Genomic DNA, 21,535 nt, shown 5'->3' with positions numbered 1-21,535 from the left:
CTCCTGCAATGCGCCGCCCGTACGCCGAGAGATGCGTCACGCATCCTCACTGCCTTGCAGCATGGTGCGCCGCATCATAAATGCGGCGCACCATGGGTGGCGGAGCAGTGGCGCACTGTGGCGCATGTTAACTGGCGCATCCCTGGGGATGCGCCAGTTAACATAAATCTGCCCCATACATTTTAACATGCATCCATCAGCAATGACTTTGTGAATTAGGGCATCAAAAACAAGCTCTCAGCTTAACTGTTTACAATATTTTATCTTAGTTTAACATTATTTCCTATGGAGTTTTATTTAAAGTTGTTACCGTTATTATTTTCAGCGGATGTTGTAGTACCAGTGGTTGTCCATGCGTGGTGCTGGACGTACCACTCTGCGTTTTTGCAGTGTAATTTTAGAAGTGCAGGGGCAGATTTACAAGCCCCTTGCGCCACGTTTACGCCGCTGTTGCATCACGCAAGGCGGCATAAACGTGGCGCATCCCTACGAGGCATTTACAACGTGACGCATCTATGGAGATGCGTCACGGTGTAAGGCCCTGCGCCACATGAAACCTGCGTCAGGTTTCATGTAGGCGTTCCGGCGCAGGGGGGGGGCGTTCTGTCGCAGGAACGCCCCTAAAAAGTGACTCAGTGAAATCTACAAGATTTCACTGAGTCACTTTCCCAACGCTGATGCGTCAAAACCCTGCGCCTGCTTGAAGCAGGCGTAAGGCTTGACGCACCACGTAAAAGATAGGGCAAGTTGGAAAAGTGCTGGAGTTGCGTGCCGCACGCAACACAACTTCAGCACTGCACCAACTTTACGCCCAAGATGAGTCACGCATCTGTTCATTCCTGCGCCATGGTGCGCCGCATTGTAAATGCGGCGCATCATGGGTGGCGAAAGGATGAACTTGCGCGCCGTATCTTTCCTGGCGCATCTCTGCCGATTTGCAGAGATGCGTCAGGCAACGTAAATCTGCCTCACAGTTTTTGAATCAGGCCCTTTTCTTCAAGCAGTGATTTCATGACTTGTATCAAAAAGTTTTCAGGAGCAGAAGCCAATGTTTTCAAAGGACGCAAAATTTGTTGTTTTACATTTAAAATGAGTAAAATGTTTTCAAATACATTAACTTCATTTTTAATTTCTGATTAATTGTGCAAGAGACCACGAGCGATAAATCTTATAGAAAATAAACTTGTGACCATACCTGTAAAAAAAGATTGTTATACCTATCTAACATGGTTCAAAATATAAAGTGTAAAATTCTGTTTTTCAGAAATAGATTTAAATAGCTTGATTTCGCTAAATGTATTTGTAGAAAGACAATTCGCTGTATGCTGTTGTTCATGAAAACTGCCTTGTAAATTATGTTTAATTTTTAACTGAAATATATTTTACAATTAACATGTTTGTGAAGTATTTCTTTATGTTCCGACATTCTAATGGGCCCCATAGTGTTGAAACATAATTAAAATAATTTGATAAAAATGTACAAAATACTTAAAAATGCTAAATAAGTGACAGACTAGTCCTTCCTATTTTTTGCCCTTACTACTGGGCCCATGTTTCGGCAAGGGACAACAGGGGGTCATTTTCTGGGTGGTAATTACCAAAACCTAAGCAAATTATGGGACTACAACACCACACCATAATATCTAAAACCTTTCGCAAAAAGACTGGCAGAATTAATATTCCCTCATCTTATTAGCTCGGATGACCCACATCCAGCTCAGGAATTTTGCCAAGGCAATCACTATGGATTCCTGAGTATTTGTCTTCAAAATCCTTAGTACCTCCATAACTAATCTTGTGCCCAGGTTCATACAAATAGTTTTGAGCCATTTGTTCCTAGGTGACTTATAGGCTGGGCATACAAACAAAATGTGAGCTAATGTCTCGGATTGGGCTGGACGTGAAATACATTTGTCATCCGTTGGGTGGTGCCATCTGCTAGTAAGTACTTTTATAGGAAGTGAACCCACCCTAAACTGGTGGTACAATTTCCTATCATTCGGTCTGGTGATAAAGTCCCAATAGGTTTAGAACTTGGTCTCGTGTTTAAACTCCCAAAATTCCCTTGCCAGGGTGGGCGTCGTAAAGTATGAAAAGCGCTTGGTTTTAACCATGTTCCAGTATGCTGCCTTAAAGTCCTTTTTGGTTGGAAATAGGTTGTCAGCTGGGTCCTCCCACAAAATACTCATCCCCATGTTATTCAAGGTGATTTTTATGTTGTTCAGCCAAGAGATCTTACGTAAGCAACCCAACGCCCGTACTTCAAAGAGAGCTTTAGCATACAGAGAAAGCTCAGGAGTAGTCTACAGCCTTCTTCAGAATGCTGTGGGTCTAAAGGGTAGTCAGGCAAAATATCGAAATTAAAATATCGATATACAATAATATCGATGTTTTAATTTCGATGGTATAGAATATCGATGTCCAAAATATCGACAGACAGAATATCGTTTTTTTAAGGTATGTATGTTACTAATATCGAAGTTTACTAATATCGAAATTTTGTTTAGTGTTATGTATTTTATTATGTTGTTTATATGTTTGTTAAATATGTTTTGTAATGTATGTTTGAAAATTGGTAATTTTGTTAACATTTTGCGTTTTAGTATCAGAGCGGGTTGTGGGTTTATAGGGGAATAGGGTGGGAAGTAATTTAATAATAATCAATTAAATAATATATTTTTGTAAATATTTTTAATTAATAATTAATTGGTAATTAATTAATATTAATTAGTTAATTAATTATATTTTTTGTAAATATTTTTAATTAATGATTAATTGGTGATTAATTAATATTAATTAGTTAATTACATTATTTAGAGTTAATGTTTTAATGTATATACATTTTTGTTATTGTTAATTAATTAATTGGTAATTAAATAATATTAATTAGTAAATTAAATTAATTAGGTTAATGTGCTAATATATTTACCTTTTTGTTATTGTTAATTAATTTTTAATTGGTAATTAAATAATAATAATTATTTAATTAAATTAGAGTTAATGTGCTAATATATTTAATTCTTTTTTATTGTTAATTAATAATTAATTGGTAATTAATAATTATTAAGTGATTAAATGATGTGCTTTATTTATGTGTAGTGGTTTGTGTGTTTATAGGGGGATAGGGTGTGATATAATTAAATGTAATTCATTCAAGAGATTGTATTTATTTATTGGTATTTATTGTTAATTAATTAGTAATTAATATGTGTTAATTAGTTCATTTATAATTACATCAATTTAGTAATATTAATTGTTATTAATTGATTAATTGAAATGTATATTAATTGTGTGTTTTTGTATGAGTAGGGTGTTGTGTGTTAAAGGGGGAGTAGTGTGGGAAGTAATTTTTACCCCCATGCTATACAACGCTTTCCCTACTGTTGCACCCTCTGGAGTGGGAATAGTAATTTAAACCCCTACGCTATCCAACGCTTTCCCTACTGTTGCACCCTTTGGAGTGGGAATAGTAATTTAAACCCTACGCTATCCAACGCTTTCACTACTGTTGCACTCTCTGGAGTGGGAATAGTAATTTAAACCCCTACGCTATCCAACGCTTTCCCTACTGTTGCACTCTCTGGAGTGGGAATAGTAATTTAAACCCCTACGCTATCCAACGCTTCCCCTACTGTTGCACCCTCTGGAGTGGGAATAGTAATTTAAACCCCTACGCTATCCAATGCTTTCCCTACTGTTGCACTCTCTGGAGTGGGAATAGTAATTTTTACCTCTACACTATCCAATGTTTTCCCTACTGTTGCACTCTCTGGAGTGGGAATAGTAATTTTTACCTCTACGCTATCCAACGCTTTCCCTACTGTTGCACTCTCTGGAGTGGGAATAGTAATTTTTACCCCTACGCTATCCAACGCTTTCCCTACTGTTGCACCATCTGGAGTGGGAATAGTAATTTTTACCCCTATGCTATCCAACGCTTTCCCTACTGTTGCACCCTTTGGAGTGGGAATAGTAATTTTTACCCCTACGCTATCCAACGTTTTCCCTACTGTTGCACCCTTTGGAGTGGGAATAGTAATTTTTACCCCTACGCTATCCAACGCTTATCCCAAGTGTTGCACTCTCTGGAGTGGGAATAGTAATTTTTACCCCTACGCTATCTAACGCTTTCCCTACTGTTGCACTCTCCGGAGTGGGAATAGTAATTTTTACCCCTACGCTATCCAACGCTTTCCCTACTGTTGCACCCTTTGGAGTGGGAATAGCAATTTTTACCCCTACGCTATCCAACGCTTTCCCAAGTGTTGCACTCTCTGGAGTGGGAATAGCAATTTTTATCCCTACGCTATCCAACGTTTTCCCTACTGTTGCACTCTCTGGAGTGGGAATAGTAATTTTTACCCCTACGCTATCCAACGCTTTCCCTACTGCTGCACCCTTTGGAGTGGGAATAGTAATGTTTACCCCTACGCTATCCAACGCTTTTCTACTGTTGCACCCTTTGGAGTGGGAATAGTAATTTTTACCCCTACGCTATCCACGCTTTCCCTACTGTTGCACCCTTTGGAGTGGGAATAGTAATGGTTACCTCTACGCTATCCAACGCTTTCCCTACTGTTGTACTCTCTGGAGTGGGAATAGTAATTTTTACCCCTACGCTATCCAACGCTTTCCCTACTGTTGCACTCTCTGGAGTGGGAATAGTAATTTTTACCCCTACGCTATCCAACGCTTTTCCTACTGTTGCACTCTCTGGAGTGGGAATAGTAATTTTTACCCCTACGCTATCCAACGCTTTCCCTACTGTTGCACTCTCTGGAGTGGGAATAGTAATTTTTACCCCTACGCTATCCAACGCTTTCCCTACTGTTGCACTCTCTGGAGTGGGAATATTAATTTGTATCCCTACGCTATCCAACGCTTTTTCTACTGTTGCAATATGTAGAGTAAGTATATATATTAATTTATATGCAGCTTTTTTAATTTATGTTACATGTGTATGTATTAGTTATTAATTTTTTAATATGTTTTAATGTTTATATTTTTAATTTGATAAGTTATATGTATTTTAAAATAATTTTTACATTATTATTAATACATTTTAAAAAACTATATTTTAACTTCGATATTTTTGTACTACTATATTTTTTACGATATTATTGTACTTACCTTTATGTAGATAGAACTCCAATATTTTTGATTTCGATATTTTTGTGTCGATATTTTTGTATGTCTATATTCTGTCTGTCGATATTATGTCATAGATTCGTCTGAAGCGTGCTAAGTCCTCTATACTATAGCAACCCAAATCTAGGTATAGGGGCGTGAGTGGAGTAGATTGTGGAGGCCTATTAATGCTCTCGCAATTTTGTTTTGGGCTAGTTCCAGGGATGATAGGTCCTCAAAGCCCCAGAGTTCAGCACCATATAGTATTGAGGTACTGATTTTAGAGTTGTAGATCTTTAGGGCGGGGGCAATAGGCTTGGTCTGTGAGAGCCTCTGCTCTTTTATCAATACACCAGCTAATTGTACATGTTTGAGGGCCACCATGTCAATCTGGGGCTTCCAATTTAGTTTTCTACCTAGAGTTATCCCCAGGTAAGTAAATATGCCAGTCTGTTCCAAGGGGACGTTGTTCATATACACTCTCCCTTTTATAGCTTTATGTTTGTTGAGCACCATAAACTTTGTTTTCTCCACATTTACCTCTAGCTCAAGGTCGTAGCAAATCACCTCGAAGTGGGACAAAGCAGCCTGCAAACCCTGTTGAGTCTTAGATTTTATCACGGTATCATCCGCAAACATGAGAAAGGGTATCTTCATACCAGCTAATGTTGGAGCATCTGTAGTTTAAGTGGAAAAGTACTGAACAACCCTGTTAATGAATAAAGAAAACAGGGTTGGTGCTAGAACACACCCTTGTCGAACCCCCTTAGAAACAGGGAAACTATCTTTGACATTCCCCTGCTTTCCCCGGCAAACCTGTGCGTAATTGGAATCATGCAGTTTTAATAAAATGGCCAACAGTTCCAATGGCATCCCCATATCCACCAAAGCTCTCCACATTTTGGTACGAGGGACTAAATCGAATGCGGATTTAAGGTCAATAAAAGCTGCGTAGTTTGAGCCCCCTCCAATATTAACTACCCATCAATAGATAAGCACGAACCTAAAAACCTGATCTAGGGTACTAGTGTGTGGTCGAACCCCCGCCTGGAGTGGTGTCAGGCTATCTGTTTCTTCTATCCAGGCCTGAATTGTACCTAAGACTATCCTGGCAACAATCTTCGGAATGGAATCTATAAGGCTTATTGGCCTATAGTTGCCTGGTAGTGATCGATCTCACTTTTTATATATGGGTAAGATTTCAAAGCCTGACCATGTGTCAGGAATGGGAGCACCACTAGCTATAGCATTGTTAAGTATATTTATATAAGTTACCCAGTGTTCTTTGTCATGCCAAACAAGTCAGCAGGTATACACTCAGGACCTGGGGCCCTACTTCTCGGGATTGATCTTAATACAGATTTGACCTCAAGACTGGTAAAACATACAGTAGTGGTTGGAGTGGGTCATTGGGATAAATCATCGCTACCATTGGTAGCAGTAAACTGTGCCTCAGTGTGAAGCCCACAGTTCGGGAGCGACGCGATTGATAGGTATCTGAGTTGATTCGCCACTGCCATTGATGCAATGGGCTATTTATTTAGGTCATCATAATCAATCATCATTACGATTTCATGAATTAATCCAGTCATTCATGTGGTGGTGTGTATTAATGAAGCATAATAAGGTGCAAATCGTCCCCAGTGCATTTCGGACATGGTGAATGACCTTCGTCAGGGGGTATGCTCCTTATACAGTCCCAAAACGACATGTCTCTTTTCAGTCACGTGCAGTCCGGCTTTTACCTCATGACAGTTGCTGCAGTGGATGTCAGAGTGCGTCTCCACAGGTGGGAACCTTGGAGCTTTGATATATATATATATATATATATATATATATATATATATATATATATATATATACATATATATATATATATATATATATATATATATATATATATATATATATATATATATATATATATATATATATGCAAAAAAGAAGGAGAGAACTCTGGGTAGGTCTCAGTTTAGGTGGAAAGCAGCTCCTGTTAGAGCACTCTCAACACCAGCGACACTCTAGATCTGCTCACCTCAAATGTCTGTTTTCTATCAAAGTTTTTTAAGCATAGGATTAGACAGTGCTATCCATGCCGAGATAGAAAATGACAAAGTCTTTCGCCATTTAAACAGCAAAGTCTTTAAGCATAGGACTAGTACAGTGCAGTCCTTGCCGAGCTGTCAAATAACAAAAGCCATTTATCACTCCAGGCACAATATTACAGCTTTGAATTGGTAAAATACCAACTCAAGCCAACCTGAAATGATTAAAAGCAACCCCTGACACAGTGTTTCGCTCTAATTAGAGCTCTTCAGAGAGGTATAGCTTTGTCCAGACACAAGGGAGCACCCAGTATTAAGTCAAAACAAAACCCTTTCAGGCATAGAGTGACGCGAACAGTGTTTCGCTCTAATTAGAGCTCTTCAGAGAGGTATAGCTTTGTCCAGACACTTTGTGTCTGGACAAAGCTATACCTCTCTGAAGAGCTCTAATTAGAGCGAAACACTGTGTCAGGGGTTGCTTTTATTCATTTCAGGTTGGCTTGAGTTGGTATTTTACCAATTCAAAGCTGTAATATTGTGCCTGGAGTGATAAATGGCTTTTGTTATTTGACAGCTCGGCAAGGACTGCACTGTACTAGTCCTATGCTTAAAGACTTTGCTGTTTAAATGGCGAAAGACTTTGTCATTTTCTATCTCGGCACGGATAGCACTGTCCAATCCTATGCTTAAAAAACTTTGATAGAAAAACAGACATTTGAGGTGAGCAGATCTAGAGTGTCGCTGGTGTTGAGAGTGCTCTAACAGGAGCTGCTTTCCACCTAAACTGAGACCTACCCAGAGTTCTCTCCTTCTTTTTTGCATAATTTATGCGTCACTCTATGCCTGAAAGGGTTTTGTTTTGATATATATATATATATATATATATATATATATATATATATATATATATATATATATATTATTTAAATATATATATATATACATATACATATATATATATTCACTGAAAAAACCATAGGTTATAGACCATATATAGTTAGGAATTTGCATTTACAAAACCTTGAAAATTCACTGAAAAAACCATAGGTTAGAGACCATATATAGTTAGCTGGACATTTTATTGACATAAAACCAATGAAATTCCATATATAGTTAGTTGCACTAACTATATATCGCGCACCCGCAATCCACTGCTGATGATGTCACATATTACATCATTCATGACATGGTCAGTGACATCACTGATGACATCACTGATGACATCTCAAATGACATCACTGATGACATCACTGATGACATCTCAAATGACATCACTGATGACATCATCTAGTGTCTGTGTGTTTTTGTAAAGTTTAAATATGTTTTACATATTGAAGAATGAGTGGATGTATGGAAGACTGAGTGTGTGTGTGGCTGGCTGGGAGGTGTGTGACTCTGTGCATATCAATGTGTACTTGTATCAGTGATTGTATAAGAGAGTAAGTATGTGTTAGTATATGTGTGAAAAGTATGGTGTTCTGTGTTTAACTGTATAGATGAGGAAATCGAAGTGTGATTGATTCTTCACAGGACTGACTAGGTGTATGAGTGCATATGATAGTGTTGTAATAATGAGTGACTGTATGTATGAGTGATTGTATGGGTGAATGAGTGAATGTGTGTGTAGACGTAGGAATCAGTGAGTGCGTATGTAGTAACTGGTATTGGTGTGTCATGATGTCATCAGTGATGTCATTTGAGATGTCATCAGTGATGTCATTTGAGATGTCATCAGTGATGTCATTAGTGATGTCACTGAAGTATGGTGTTCTGTGTTTAACTGTATAGATGAGGAAATGGAAGTGTGATTGAATCTTTACAGGACTGACTAGGTGTGTGAGTAACTCCATGGATGAGTGGCAGTGTGTGAGTGTCTGCATAGGTGTATGAGTGCATATGATAGTGTTGTAATAATGAGTGACTGTATGTATGAGCGATTGTATGGGTGAATGAGTGAATGTGTGTGTAGACGTAGGAATCAGTGAGTGCGTATGTAGTAACTGGTATTGGTGTGTCATGATGTCATCAGTGATGTCATTTGAGATGTCATCAGTGATGTCATCAGTGATGTCATTTGAGATGTCATCAGTGATGTCATCAGTGATGTCACTGACCATGTCATGAATGATGTAATATGTGACATCATCAGCAGTGGATTGCGGGTGCGCGATATATAGTTAGTGCAACTAACTATATATGGAATTTCATTGGTTTTATGTCAATAAAATGTCCAGCTAACTATATATGGTCTCTAACCTATGGTTTTTTCAGTGAATTTTCAAGGTTTTGTAAATGCAAATTCCTAACTATATATGGTCTATAACCTATGGTTTTTTCAGTGAATTTCATTGGTTTTTTAAAAGCTAATATCTATAGCTCTAAAATATATTCTTTATTACGTGACGTATCACGTAGCCACGTGAGACGCCTCATGACGCGTCGCATAACCGTGACGTATCGGCTCTGCAGCGCAAACAAAACCCGTAACGTAAGCGTGCCGGAGCACGCTTACAGATATATATATTTTTTTTAACCTTAATTAGACAAAATCCACACGTGCACATATCTTGAGGCCTTGCAAAGGCACATCAAACAAACAGTCCCTACAATTTTGCCAAGTTTGCTGGAAATCTATTCCCTTAATTATTTTTTTTACTGTTTCTCTTGGTTTTCCCCTTGTTACGCTTACCGGGACGCTACCCGGTACGCGAACCGGACGCTCCAAAAACACAAGATGGCGGACTCCCGTTACGCTGCCGGTTAGCTGCCCGGTTCGCGTACCGGGAAGCGCCTCTACCGCGAAAAATCGCGGGGGACTTTAATATCCCCCTCATCAATCCTAGGGGGTCAGGAGGGGTTTACCTTGCCCCCTTTCCTTCATTTCCCCCTTCTTTTTTCACCACATCTTGTCTCTCGAACCTACCGAGAGACAAGATGGCGGCCGCTCCGGACTGTTTACAATGTTGACAGCTACGCTGCCGGTTAGCTGCCCGGTTAGCTGCCCGGTGAGCTGCCCGGTTCGCGTACCGGGACGCGCCTCTACGGCGTAAAATCGCAAAAAATGTTTTTTGTTTTTTTTTGCCCCGCGGGGCACTTTAATATCCCCCTCATCAATCCTAGGGGGTCAGGAGTGGTCTACCTTGCCCCCTTTCCTTCATTTCCCCCTTCGTTTTTCACCACATCTTGTCTCTCGATCGTACCGAGAGACAAGATGGCGGCCGCTCCGGACTGTTTAGAATGTTGACAGACACCGGAGAGCCAATCAGCTTCGCGAAGTTCCGTTACGCGTCAGGTACGCGAACCGGGGCGCTAACCGGAGCGCTGTCACAGATATATATATTTTTTTAAACGTTAATTTCTCAAAATCCACTGGAGCACATATATTGAGACATAGCAAAGGCACGTCGGGCAAACCATATCTACAATTTTGCCAAGTTTCATGTAAATCTATTCAGCCGTTCGAGCTAAAAGTGAGTCCAACCGCCCTATGGAAAAATGAATAGGAAAAACGCGTTTTGGGACCCCCTTTTTTCTCGGCCCCCCCTTGACAAAACCCCCCCAACTTTTTAGGGGCTGCTCAGAAACAACATGTGCCATTTTCCTGAAAATTTCAGCCAATTCCGTCCACAAACGCCAAAGTTATTAGACATAGAATTTTCAGAAATCCCATAGAGAAAAAATCCTAACTATATATACCCACTGGCTATCGCCAGTAGGTAATATACATATATAAACATATATAATCTGCAAATCTATATAAATATAAATGCATGCATACATATACATATATGCATACATATGCATGTTATTTACATGAAAGTTTTAAAAACACTAATAAAAGCAAAGCTAAAAAGCCACCTCATTACAAACAGAATGGCTTTAACTTAAACGAGGGCGAGATCTATTGCATTTTCAATGCTTGTTTACTTTGGTTCTATCAAGAAGGCATTCAGATGTGTCACACATTTGCCATAAATTCTGAATGTTAGCACTCTAGTTGCTCATTAGATCACTGTAGTAAAGCTAGTGCTCACCAGGGAAGTCTGCTGCTAATCATGGTTTGCAGCCATTTTCCCGCATTTTTTATCCCGCAGACTTTCAGTCCGCATACCATTATCCCGCAAGGTCATTGACCTCGCATACCATTATCCCGCATTTTTTTAAAACGCATGTGCATTTATCGCGCATGCCTTTACAAAGAATTACGTTTTAAAGGCATGTATGGTAAATGCATTTGCGTTGTGAAAACCACGATGACGAGAGAGGTAAGTGGGTTTGTGTTAATTTTTTCGTGGGTTAGTGATTGTGTAGTGTAGTGTAGTGTTGTGTAGTGTAGTGTTGTGTTAGTGTAGTGTAGAGTTGTGGTGGTTGTTTAGTGTAGGGTCATGCTGGGGGTAGTGTTTTAGGGTTTAGGGTTGTGTTGTAGTGTTTGCGTAGTGTAGGGTCATGCTGGGGGTAGTGTTTTAGGGTTTAGGGTAGTGTTGTAGTGTTTGCGTAGTGTAGGGTCATGCTGGGGGTAGTGTTTTAGGGTTTAGGGTTGTGTTGTAGTGTTTGCGTAGTGTAGGGTCATGCTGGGGCTAGTGTTTTAGGGTTTAGGGTAGTGTTGTAGTGTTTGCGTAGTGTAGGGTCATGCTGGGCGTAGTGTTTTAGGGTTTAGGATAGTGTTGTAGTGTTTGCGTAGTGTAGGGTCATGCTGGGGGTAGTGTTTTAGGGTTTTGGGTAGTGTTGTAGTGTTTGCGTAGTGTAGGGTCATGCTGGGGTGTAGTATTTTAGGGTTTAGGGTAGTTTGCGTAGTGTAGGGTCATGCTGGGGGTAGTGTTTTAGGGTTTTGGGTAGTGTTGTAGTGTTTGCGTAGTGTAGGGTCATGCTGGGGGTAGTGTTTTAGGGTTTTGGGTAGTGTTGTAGTGTTTGCGTAGTGTAGGGTCATGCTGGGGTGTAGTGTTTTAGGGTTTTGGGTAGTGTTGTAGTGTTTGCGTAGTGTAGGGTCATGCTGGGGTGTAGTGTTTTAGGGTTTTGGGTAGTGTTGTAGTGTTTGCGTAGTGTAGGGTCATGCTGGGGGTAGTGTTTTGGGTTTTGGGTAGTGTTGTAGTGTTTGCGTAGTGTAGGGTCATGCTGGGGGTAGTGTTTTAGGGTTTAGGGTAGTGTTGTAGTGTTTGCGTAGTGTAGGGTCATGCTGGGGTGTAGTGTTTTAGGGTTTTGGGTAGTGTTGTAGTGTTTGCGTAGTGTAGGGTCATGCTGGGGGTAGTGTTTTGGGTTTTGGGTAGTGTCGTAGTGTTTGCGTAGTGTAGGGTCATGCTGGGGGTAGTGTTTTAGGGTTTTGGGTAGTGTTGTAGTGTTTGCGTAGTGTAGGGTCATGCTGGGGGGTAGTGTTTTAGGGTTTTGGGTAGTGTTGTAGTGTTTGCGTAGTGTAGGTTCATGCTGGGGGGTAGTGTTTTAGGGTTTTGGGTAGTGTTGTAGTGTTTGCGTAGTGTAGGGTCATGCTGGGGGTAGTGTTTTAGGGTTTTGGGTAGTGTTGTAGTGTTTGCGTAGTGTAGGGTCATGCTGGGGGTAGTGTTTTAGGGTTTAGGGTAGTGTTGTAGTGTTTGCGTAGTGTAGGGTCATGCTGGGGGTAGTGTTTTAGGGTTTAGGGTAGTGTTGTAGTGTTTGCGTAGTGTAGGGTCATGCTGGGGATAGTGTTTTAGGGTTTAAGGTAGTGTTGTAGTGTTTGCGTAGTGTAGGGTCATGCTGGGGGTAGTGTTTTAGGGTTTAGGGTAGTGTTGTAGTGTTTGCGTAGTGTAGGGTCATGCTGGGGGTAGTGTTTTAGGGTTTAGGGTAGTGTTGTAGTGTTTGCGTAGTGTAGGGTCATGCTGGGGTGTAGTGTTTTAGGGTTTTGGGTAGTATTGTAGTGTTTGCGTAGTGTAGGGTCATGCTGGGGGTAGTGTTTTAGGGTTTAGGGTAGTTTAGTTGTTTAGTGTATGCTAAAGGCATATTCGTTCTAAAAGTTTTCGTTATTTTAATTTGCGGCCTAATAGTACATGCAGGATTTTTTTTGCGGACTGATGGTATGCGGGATTTCGTCATATATTCGCTAATCATACTTTCTATGGCAAAATGAACCCCCTCATTTTGTTCCTTTTTAAATTAAATGTTTTAAGAGTTACCACTTTATTCCAATCAAGATGGCTTCAGGTGTGCCATACCTTTGTAATAAGTAGGACTGTTAGCACTCTAGTTGTTCTTTAGAACACTCTGGGACATTCTGTCATTGGGCTATAGTTGGGCTACATCTGGCTGATATTTGGGCTACATTTGTTTTTTTTGTCTCTGGTGGCCATCTTTGGGCTACATTGGGCTACATTGGGCTACATTGGGCTACATTGGGCTACATTTGGGCTCCAACATATATATAGCCCAATGTAGCCCAATATATATTTTTCAAAGTTAATTTTCGTAAAAACCACTGGAGCCTATATCTTGAGACATAGCAAAGGCACATCGGGCTACCAGTCCCTACAATTTTGCCAAGTTTGGTGTAAATCCATTCAGCCGTTCAGGCTAAAAGTGAGGCCAACCGCCCTATGGAAAATTGCATGGGAAAAACACGTTTTGGGACCCCCCTTTTTTCTCGCCCCCCCTTGACGAAACCCCCCCAAATTTTCAGGGGCTGCTCAGAAACAAAATGTTCCATTTTCCTGAAAATTTCAGCCAATTCTGTCCTCAAACGCCAAAGTTATTCGACATAGAATTTTCAAAAATCCCATAGGAAAAAAATCCTAACTATATATACCTACTGGCTATCGCCAGTAGGTAATATATATATATATATATATATATATATATATATATATATATATATATATATATATATATGAAGAATGGAGCAATCTTCCCTTCAAGTCAGTTCTGATCTTCCTTTAGGGGAAGATCCTGACACCCGCACATTAGAAATGTTTTTGCCAAGAATAACAAATTCCTGTTACATGGTCATATACATGAACTTGAATTTAGAGAAAACTGCATATACACAAGTGTGATTTTGCAGGTAATTTAGCTCCTAGCTGACCAATTTCTAGCGAGAGGCCTGGTCAGTTGAAATGACAATTGTCTTTCGATATTTCCCTGTGCTACCTACTATTTTGCATTAAACGCTATTTGGACTTTCAGCTTCTCAATGATTCATGATTTATTTTAATACCGGATTGTCCGTATTAATTTATAATGAGGCATTACTTATTTTAACTTTGAATAAATATCTGGCCAGGTCACTTCTCAGTTTAATAGGTTTCTGCCTGGCGTTTCTCTAACCAGCAACAGCTCCCCTTACCTAATTTTAAATAAAGTCAGGCTGGTAATTTTCTTTAGCTAACCAAGGAGCCTTCTTGGCACTCATTTGTACAAACAGACAGACATGTTGGGAAATTCCCCATTCTAAGGGCATGAGTATTTTTTTCTGTCCTTGGCAGATATCAATGGTTCTGCAGACTGAGAACATCTGGTGACTCTCAAACCTTTAGCAGGATAAACTTAATACCAAACTCACTTTTGGGGAAAGACCCATGACTTGTATTGATTAGATATATTGGCAAGTCTAACCGGAGAAGACTCAATCCGCTCCATCGGATCATGGATAGACCCCTACAGGTGCCCAATCAAAATATGGTGACTGAATTAAGTAAATCCTTTTCAAAAGAGACCTGCCATTTTTAATTGCAAGATTTTCCTAAACTAATATATGTCTAACTGCAGCTAGAACTATCAATTGAAACAAATCTTTATTGACACTCTGCTTGTTGGCCAACAAAAAGCTTCCATGGAATCAAGATTATAAGATATTGATTTTCAGTTCAGCAATTCTTTCATGATGTGACAAGTTGAGTTGTACAAACAGTCTTCAAAAAATAGTTTTGAGTTGATTTTCTTGATTTTGCAATGATGCAAAAATTGACATTGTAAAGAGTGCTGTGAATTTTCTTGGCTTGCTAGATTATCTCAGCCAGGTTTACCAGAGAAATTCCAAAACAAACATTGTGTCTTACAAAAGCATTGGTACATTGTAACACATACATTTTGAAATCTATTGTGTTTAGAAGATGCTTTTAATAGTTTACGGGCAAAATGGAAAAATATCGAATAGAAGTTCGGGCCCTATTTATCATGGGTGTGATTCGCATATGCACCACGCAGAGTGATGCATGCACAACGCAAACCCTAAAATACAATTTATTAGGCCACCCAGGGCCATTTTATCTGGTTTGTCAAATCAGGAATAACGTGACGCAGACAGCCCTATCTTTTTATGTGCGGGGACTCCCCACTCATAAAGATACTACTCATAAATCCCTTTGTGAATAGCAAACAACCTTACCTTACACTAAAGTGTAAGTTTATATTTGTGACTCAGGCTCTATATTATATAGTCTGTCACCCTAACTTTTTTGGTTCGCTTTTCCAGACTAATTAGTTTACTAATAGCGCTGTGTGGTCACCTTTACACACTGATCACATATAGATAAACTTTTTATTATTTCTTATAAAATGTATCTACGTCCTACATTATTACCATAATTGTTTTATTCAAATGTCTATACATGATTGTGTTTCTGCATCTACGCTTATGTATGTTGTGGGTATATTGTACATATTGCCTAAATAATCCAAATTCTTTTTATTTAAGGAAACCTTGATGTACATTGTTGATTGCTGTACAGACTGAGGTGGGCAGGAATGACATGTAAAAGAATGGAATGTGGATTACAGGAAAACAACTGAATCAATTCTTCAAGAACCTAGCTAGTTTGTCGCTGATGGTTTCTGGATTTTCTGCCAAACTGGAGATTAGGATGATAGACGCATTGATGTAGATGTAGCATTGCTACTGTTATAAATTTTTGATGTTTGTGTATACCTCTGTAAAGCTCCATGCTTAATCGGCTGAATTAAGATTTAAGTGTGTTGAGCAAGTTGTGGTAGACAGATAGTGTGGCTAATTCCCGGTGGTGTGCAGATGGTATAGTTGGAACACAGTGATAGCCAAATTGACTTCTATCAGATAGTGAGGTACAAAATCAATCATGCCTAACAGATTGTGGTTGAAAGTAAACTTACAAACTAATTCTTCACTGAATGATCAAGTAGCACCATAGAAGGGCAAGGACTTTCTTGGCTAGGTATACAGCGAACAAAACATAGTGACCATCAGTTTTAAAAAAAATAGACAGGTTTCTCATAACACCTCTGATGTGCATAAGAAGACAGTTTTCAAGATGATTAATATTGTAAATACTTCACAACAGTGTTGTTGATCTAACCAAGATGGTGCTGAATTACATCCTAATGCTGGCAGAATGGTACAGACCTTAATGCACTAAATGCATAGCTGACACGAATTGTTCTTGCATATGTGTATATTGTGGAGTATCTGTTTTATGATTTATGATATTCAGATGACCCGATATTGCCTACCACTTTTCCCTTTTGTTTGTGTCCCCCTAGTGTGTTAGTCGGACATCGGTTGGTGTCCCACTTGTATCACACTCTGTGTTTTATTGCTTTGTGTTTACTTTCATCAAGATAATAAATTGTCCGGCTGGACATTTCCTTAAAAAAAAAATAGTTCTATTTGGTCTATATTCACTCTCTTATAAATCTCCCTCTTGTCTAAGGACCACTGTCTTTAAAAATTAAAAATACTTACCTTGGTGGCATCCTTCTTTGCAGGGAATGCTGAAGCATTGTTCCACGTGACCTTGAGGGTCCATTTGGCTGTGTATGTGGTGTTCATGTATCTCTGAATCCTCTTCTCAACATCTTGGACAAAAGTGTTATTTTCTGAGTTCAGAGTGATGTACTCCTACGGGATTCAAAAATATGGAGATCTTTCTGTGATTATGCACTTCCATTAAGCAGCATACACCAAAACAGCTCAGCTGTTGAGACTGCATCATTATGTAAACCCCCCTGGAAGTACTCTACATTACACCCCTTCCCCAACCTTTATCTTGCAGTGCAAACCAACCTGGTAAAATGTTGATCCAACATTTTGAGAGAAATCTGCATTGTCCCAAAATACAGCAACCATTGGTACATGGCTTTTAGAAGTGAATCCTCCTGAAGGGGGGTTGACGTAGGAGAAGACGTCATTGTCTGAGGATGGGAAAATGATCTGCCCATTGTCTGTAAACTGAAACAACAAAACATGGGAATCCATTAGTCACACCTCAATAACATAAGAACCAACAGATACATGCCTTTTAGCTTTTGCACACCTAAGTTGACTTCAGGTACATAAATGCTGTAATTTGGATCACATATTCCCAAATACTGATTCATAGAATCATGATTTGCAGGTCATTCCAGCTGCAAATATTCTACATGCATAGTTGATTTTGAAAATCAAAAGTTTGGAGTTAAAGACAAGAAAGGGGAGTTGAGGTGTGTGTCTGGGGAGAAGACATGATATATTTTGTATATCATAAGCAGGGAAACCCTGGAGAACACAAAAATAAGTCCATAGGTCACTGTAAATCTGAGCCAGTGTAGCACTTTAGCAGCAAATGGAATGTCGTTTAGTGTTTATTGTTCATATTAATTTTCTTTATGGGGAAAGATGTGACGTCACAGATACACCAGCAGCCAACACGTGTTTCGTCTTAGTGATTTTTTCAAGGATCCAGAGAGTACACATTCAATGTATTTGAATAACTATTTTGAAGGGCTTATTCCAACACAGCTGTATGTGCATTTCAAAATTTTGTCTGGAGCATACTGAAACAGAGAGTTCCCATTGTCTAGTGTGCTCAAGATTGTAGCCTCAACTGCTAACGCCTTATATGCTGTGGCAAAAGTGGAATTATTTTATACAGCAATCTCAATAACACATAGCAGGTAGATAATAATGTATTGACTTGCATAGCCAAAGTTCGGTCCACATCAAATTAGAAGCCTAGATTTTTAAGTGCCAAGACAGTTGTGGGTGAGATTTCCTCAGGCCAGGGCCAGAAAGCAGTTGAAAGTGAAGACAGTACCTTAACCATGGAGCAGCACATTACCACAGTTTTGTCCCCATTGAAAGTGGGAGAGTTCAGAGTATGCCTGTTACTTATGTTGTGCGTACAGTTGTGAAATGCGCTAAACGATTCTGAAAGTGGATGCTCCAGGTGTGCATCTTCTGCGCAATTCATAAATAGTATTCCTTGACTACGGATCATTTGGCCAGTGGTTTCAGATGTTTGTTGACAAGTGTGGGCTCAGGGATGAGCCTTGAGGGACGCCCTCATCCACTGGTCAGAGATTCAGATTAAAAAGGAGGTAAGTGTGCTGCCTGTGGGTGATATGAGCTGCACCATCTCTGAGCTGATCCTATCATCACAACCCCTGCAGGTTTCAATATCAAAATCTTGTGGTTCACCTTGCCGAAGGTGGCTGACAGATCTAATTAAACAAGGGACACAAAACTGCCCTTGTCAGCCGCCATCGGAAGGTCATACATGACCGATATCAAAGCGCTCTCAGTGCCATGTGCAGGTTGAAGGTCTCACTCAGCTGGCTCAAGATTTGTCTCCAGGTGGTCTTAAATAATTCTGTTCGTCTGCTTTTTCAGAATGTGTCCTGGGAAAGGTAAGAGCGATATCGGTCTACGGTTACTGAGGACCAGTGGATCTGCTGTAAACTTCTTCAATAGTGGGATGACCACTGTTCAGTCAATACTCATAGGTTGCCTACTGATTGTCTACATGTCTGCCCCCTTGTGGGGGAGGTGGAAATGCTAGCTGTTTAGATAATATATCTGCATTTAACCTGGCTCAAGGGCATACCTGTAACAGAATGATCCGACCGGATCAGAGGTGAGATGTCCAACATCTTTACTGAATATGGAGGGCCCAAGATTAAATCTAGCATTATGTGTTGACTAGAGACAAATTGTAAAGTCCTAATGCTGCCGAAGAGCTCCATTAAGTCTTAGGTGTGGGTATTTACTCAGCATATTAGCCCAAATGTTTTTTTTATAACTCTTTTTATTTATCCACAAAATTGTTGTACACACAAAGAGCATTTATATTGTATCATCGATCCAGATTTTACAGTTGATTTATCTATTTCTATTGACAAATCTAAGTCCACACTAATAATGAATACCGTTGTTCCCGGCTTCCCTCTTAAAGTCCACGATATGTCTGCCATGCTGACCAGATTTTCTCCGCTTTCCTAGGGCACCCTCTACTTTTATAAATCATTAGTTCTGCTTGCCAGCACCAGTCCAGCTCGTTGTCCCATTCCTCCAGTGTTGGGGTGGACGTCGAGCCCACATGTTAAAGTCTCCCAGTAGAAAATTCATTTGAATGGGTAAGGGGTAGCGATGTGATAAAATTAACCAGTTGCCCAATGAAGGCTGCTGCTGAACCTGGAGGACAATAGCCAATAATGCTAGAGAACAGGATAATTGTAGATAACAACCAAGAACATCCGACCAAGGAAATGTCTCTAGTGGAAGCTTTTTTAAATTCAGATGCTTCTTAAATAGTATAGCCAGCCGAGCTTCCCTTAAGTGAGGGACAATTGGACTGCTTTATAGCTTTCAGAGCATGCAGCACCTGGGTCAAATTTAGAATGAAAAGTAGCCCAAGATTTGGAAATGAATAAATTATTGAATTTTGACTCAGCAAGAAGGGCTCTAATTTTCACTAGATGTTTCACCATTGAACGTGCATTAATTGGTCATGATTATTTTTTGCTGAATTGTTTAGCACAAACTTGATCTGAAGGTTTTGGAGTGCTTTACATTAGCACCAGTTACATTGCACAAGGACACATTCATGCTATTGTAGGCATGGGGTGATTTAGGGCCAAATTGCGAGTCCGGCAGTCCAAGGACTGTCAGACTCATGTGGGCGCGGTCGTGGCAGTCCAGCCACCACTGTGCCGATGGTCCGATTGCCCAATTAAAACCTTGGCGGTCGGACCAACATGCACTGCCACAGCCACCAGGGAACCACAGTTCCTTGGTGGTGGCATGGCAGTTAGGGGCTAACTAATATGCTGGTGGCGCTTCTGCGGCACCCCAATGCTTATTACAAGTTTTAGGACCAATAGCGGTGTCATGGAGGTCTTTTTTCCATGAGCCTGAGGGGCATGCAGGGGAGCACATATATTCCCCTCTGTGTGCATGCACCCATATTCCCCTCTGTGTGCATGCACCCCAGTTCCTGCACAACATGGACTTTATAGTCCATACCATGCAGGAACTGTTTTTGAGGTTACCATTGCAGTGTTCAAGTTCAAGTTCAAGTTCAGGGATTTGTATAGCGCACTACTCACCCAGAGGGTCTCAAGGCGCTTGGGGAGGGGGGTTAATTCTATGTCGAATAGCCAGGTCTTGAGTTCTTTTCTGAAGAAGATGTGGTTTTGAGTAAGGCGGAGGTGAGTGGGGAGTGAGTTCCAGGTCTTGGCCGCCAGGAAGGAGAAGGATCTGCCACCCATGGTGGATTTTCGGATGCGCGGGACTGCGGCGAGGGCTTGATTGGACGATCTTAGATGGCGGGTGGGTGTGTAGAAGGACAGTCGAGTGTTGAGGCATTCGGGTCCTAGTTTGTAGAGGGCCTTGTGTGCGTGGGTGAGAAGACGGAACGTAATTCTCTTGTTGACGGGAAGCCAGTGGAGGTCTTTTAGGTGTCCGGTGATGTGATCTTGGCAGGGGATGTCCAATATGAGTCTCGCTGATGCGTTTTGGATGCGTTGGAGTTTTTTCTGTAATTTTGCTGTGATTCCGGCGTATAGTGTGTTACCATAATCCAGTCGACTCGTGACCAGTGCATGGGTGACAGTCTTTCTTGTCTCTAGAGGGATCCAGCGGAAGATCTTCTTGAGAATACGAAGTACGTTGAAGCAGGAGGATGAGACTGCGTTGACTTGTCTGGACATCGAGAGAGAGGAGTCAAGGATGAAGCCAAGGTTACGTGCGTGGTCTGTGGGTATGGGTGCTGTGCCTAGAGCGGAAGGCCACCAAGAGTCGTCCCAGGCAGAGGGGAAGATCCTAGGATGAGCACCTCCGTTTTGTCTGAGTTGAGTTGTAGGCGGCTAGCACAGAGTCACTGCTGTGGGACCTCCAAAAACAACCTGCCAGACACAAGTAAACTCGTAATCTGGCAGGAGGTGCAACCATGGGTTTGGCAGTGCGGGAGCGGGCCGCTGGCATGATGGGCCACTCCCACACCACCAAACTTGTAATCAGGCACAAAGTGATTTGCCCAGAAACACAGGATGTTGAGCCGAAACCTCAACTCTAACCTCGTTCCCCTGTTCCAAAGTCAGCGGCTCTGGCCATTACTTCACATCCTCTTCCCACATTGTCAGGTTACATTTAGCAGAGATTACCGGCATGCTCCTTT

General features: G+C 40.7%; 1 protein-coding gene across 1 annotated transcript in view; it reads right to left on the bottom strand.

Annotated features, from left to right (window-relative positions):
• Positions 1-21,535, bottom strand: part of LOC144792126 (uncharacterized) — a 201,893-nt gene that overhangs the window by 127,818 nt on the left and 52,540 nt on the right. Inside the window, exons 9-10 of the mRNA XM_078667000.1 lie at positions 17,167-17,331; positions 16,846-17,001 (exon numbers count right to left, since the gene is read on the bottom strand). Of these exons, the coding sequence (XP_078523126.1) occupies positions 16,846-17,001; positions 17,167-17,331 (321 nt within the window). The remainder of the gene's footprint in view (positions 1-16,845; positions 17,002-17,166; positions 17,332-21,535) is intronic.

This window comes from Lissotriton helveticus, chromosome 11, assembly GCF_964261635.1.
Source record: "Lissotriton helveticus chromosome 11, aLisHel1.1, whole genome shotgun sequence".
Lineage (NCBI taxonomy): Eukaryota > Metazoa > Chordata > Amphibia > Caudata > Salamandridae > Lissotriton > Lissotriton helveticus.
This window is presented reverse-complemented; position numbering and strand designations above follow the sequence as displayed.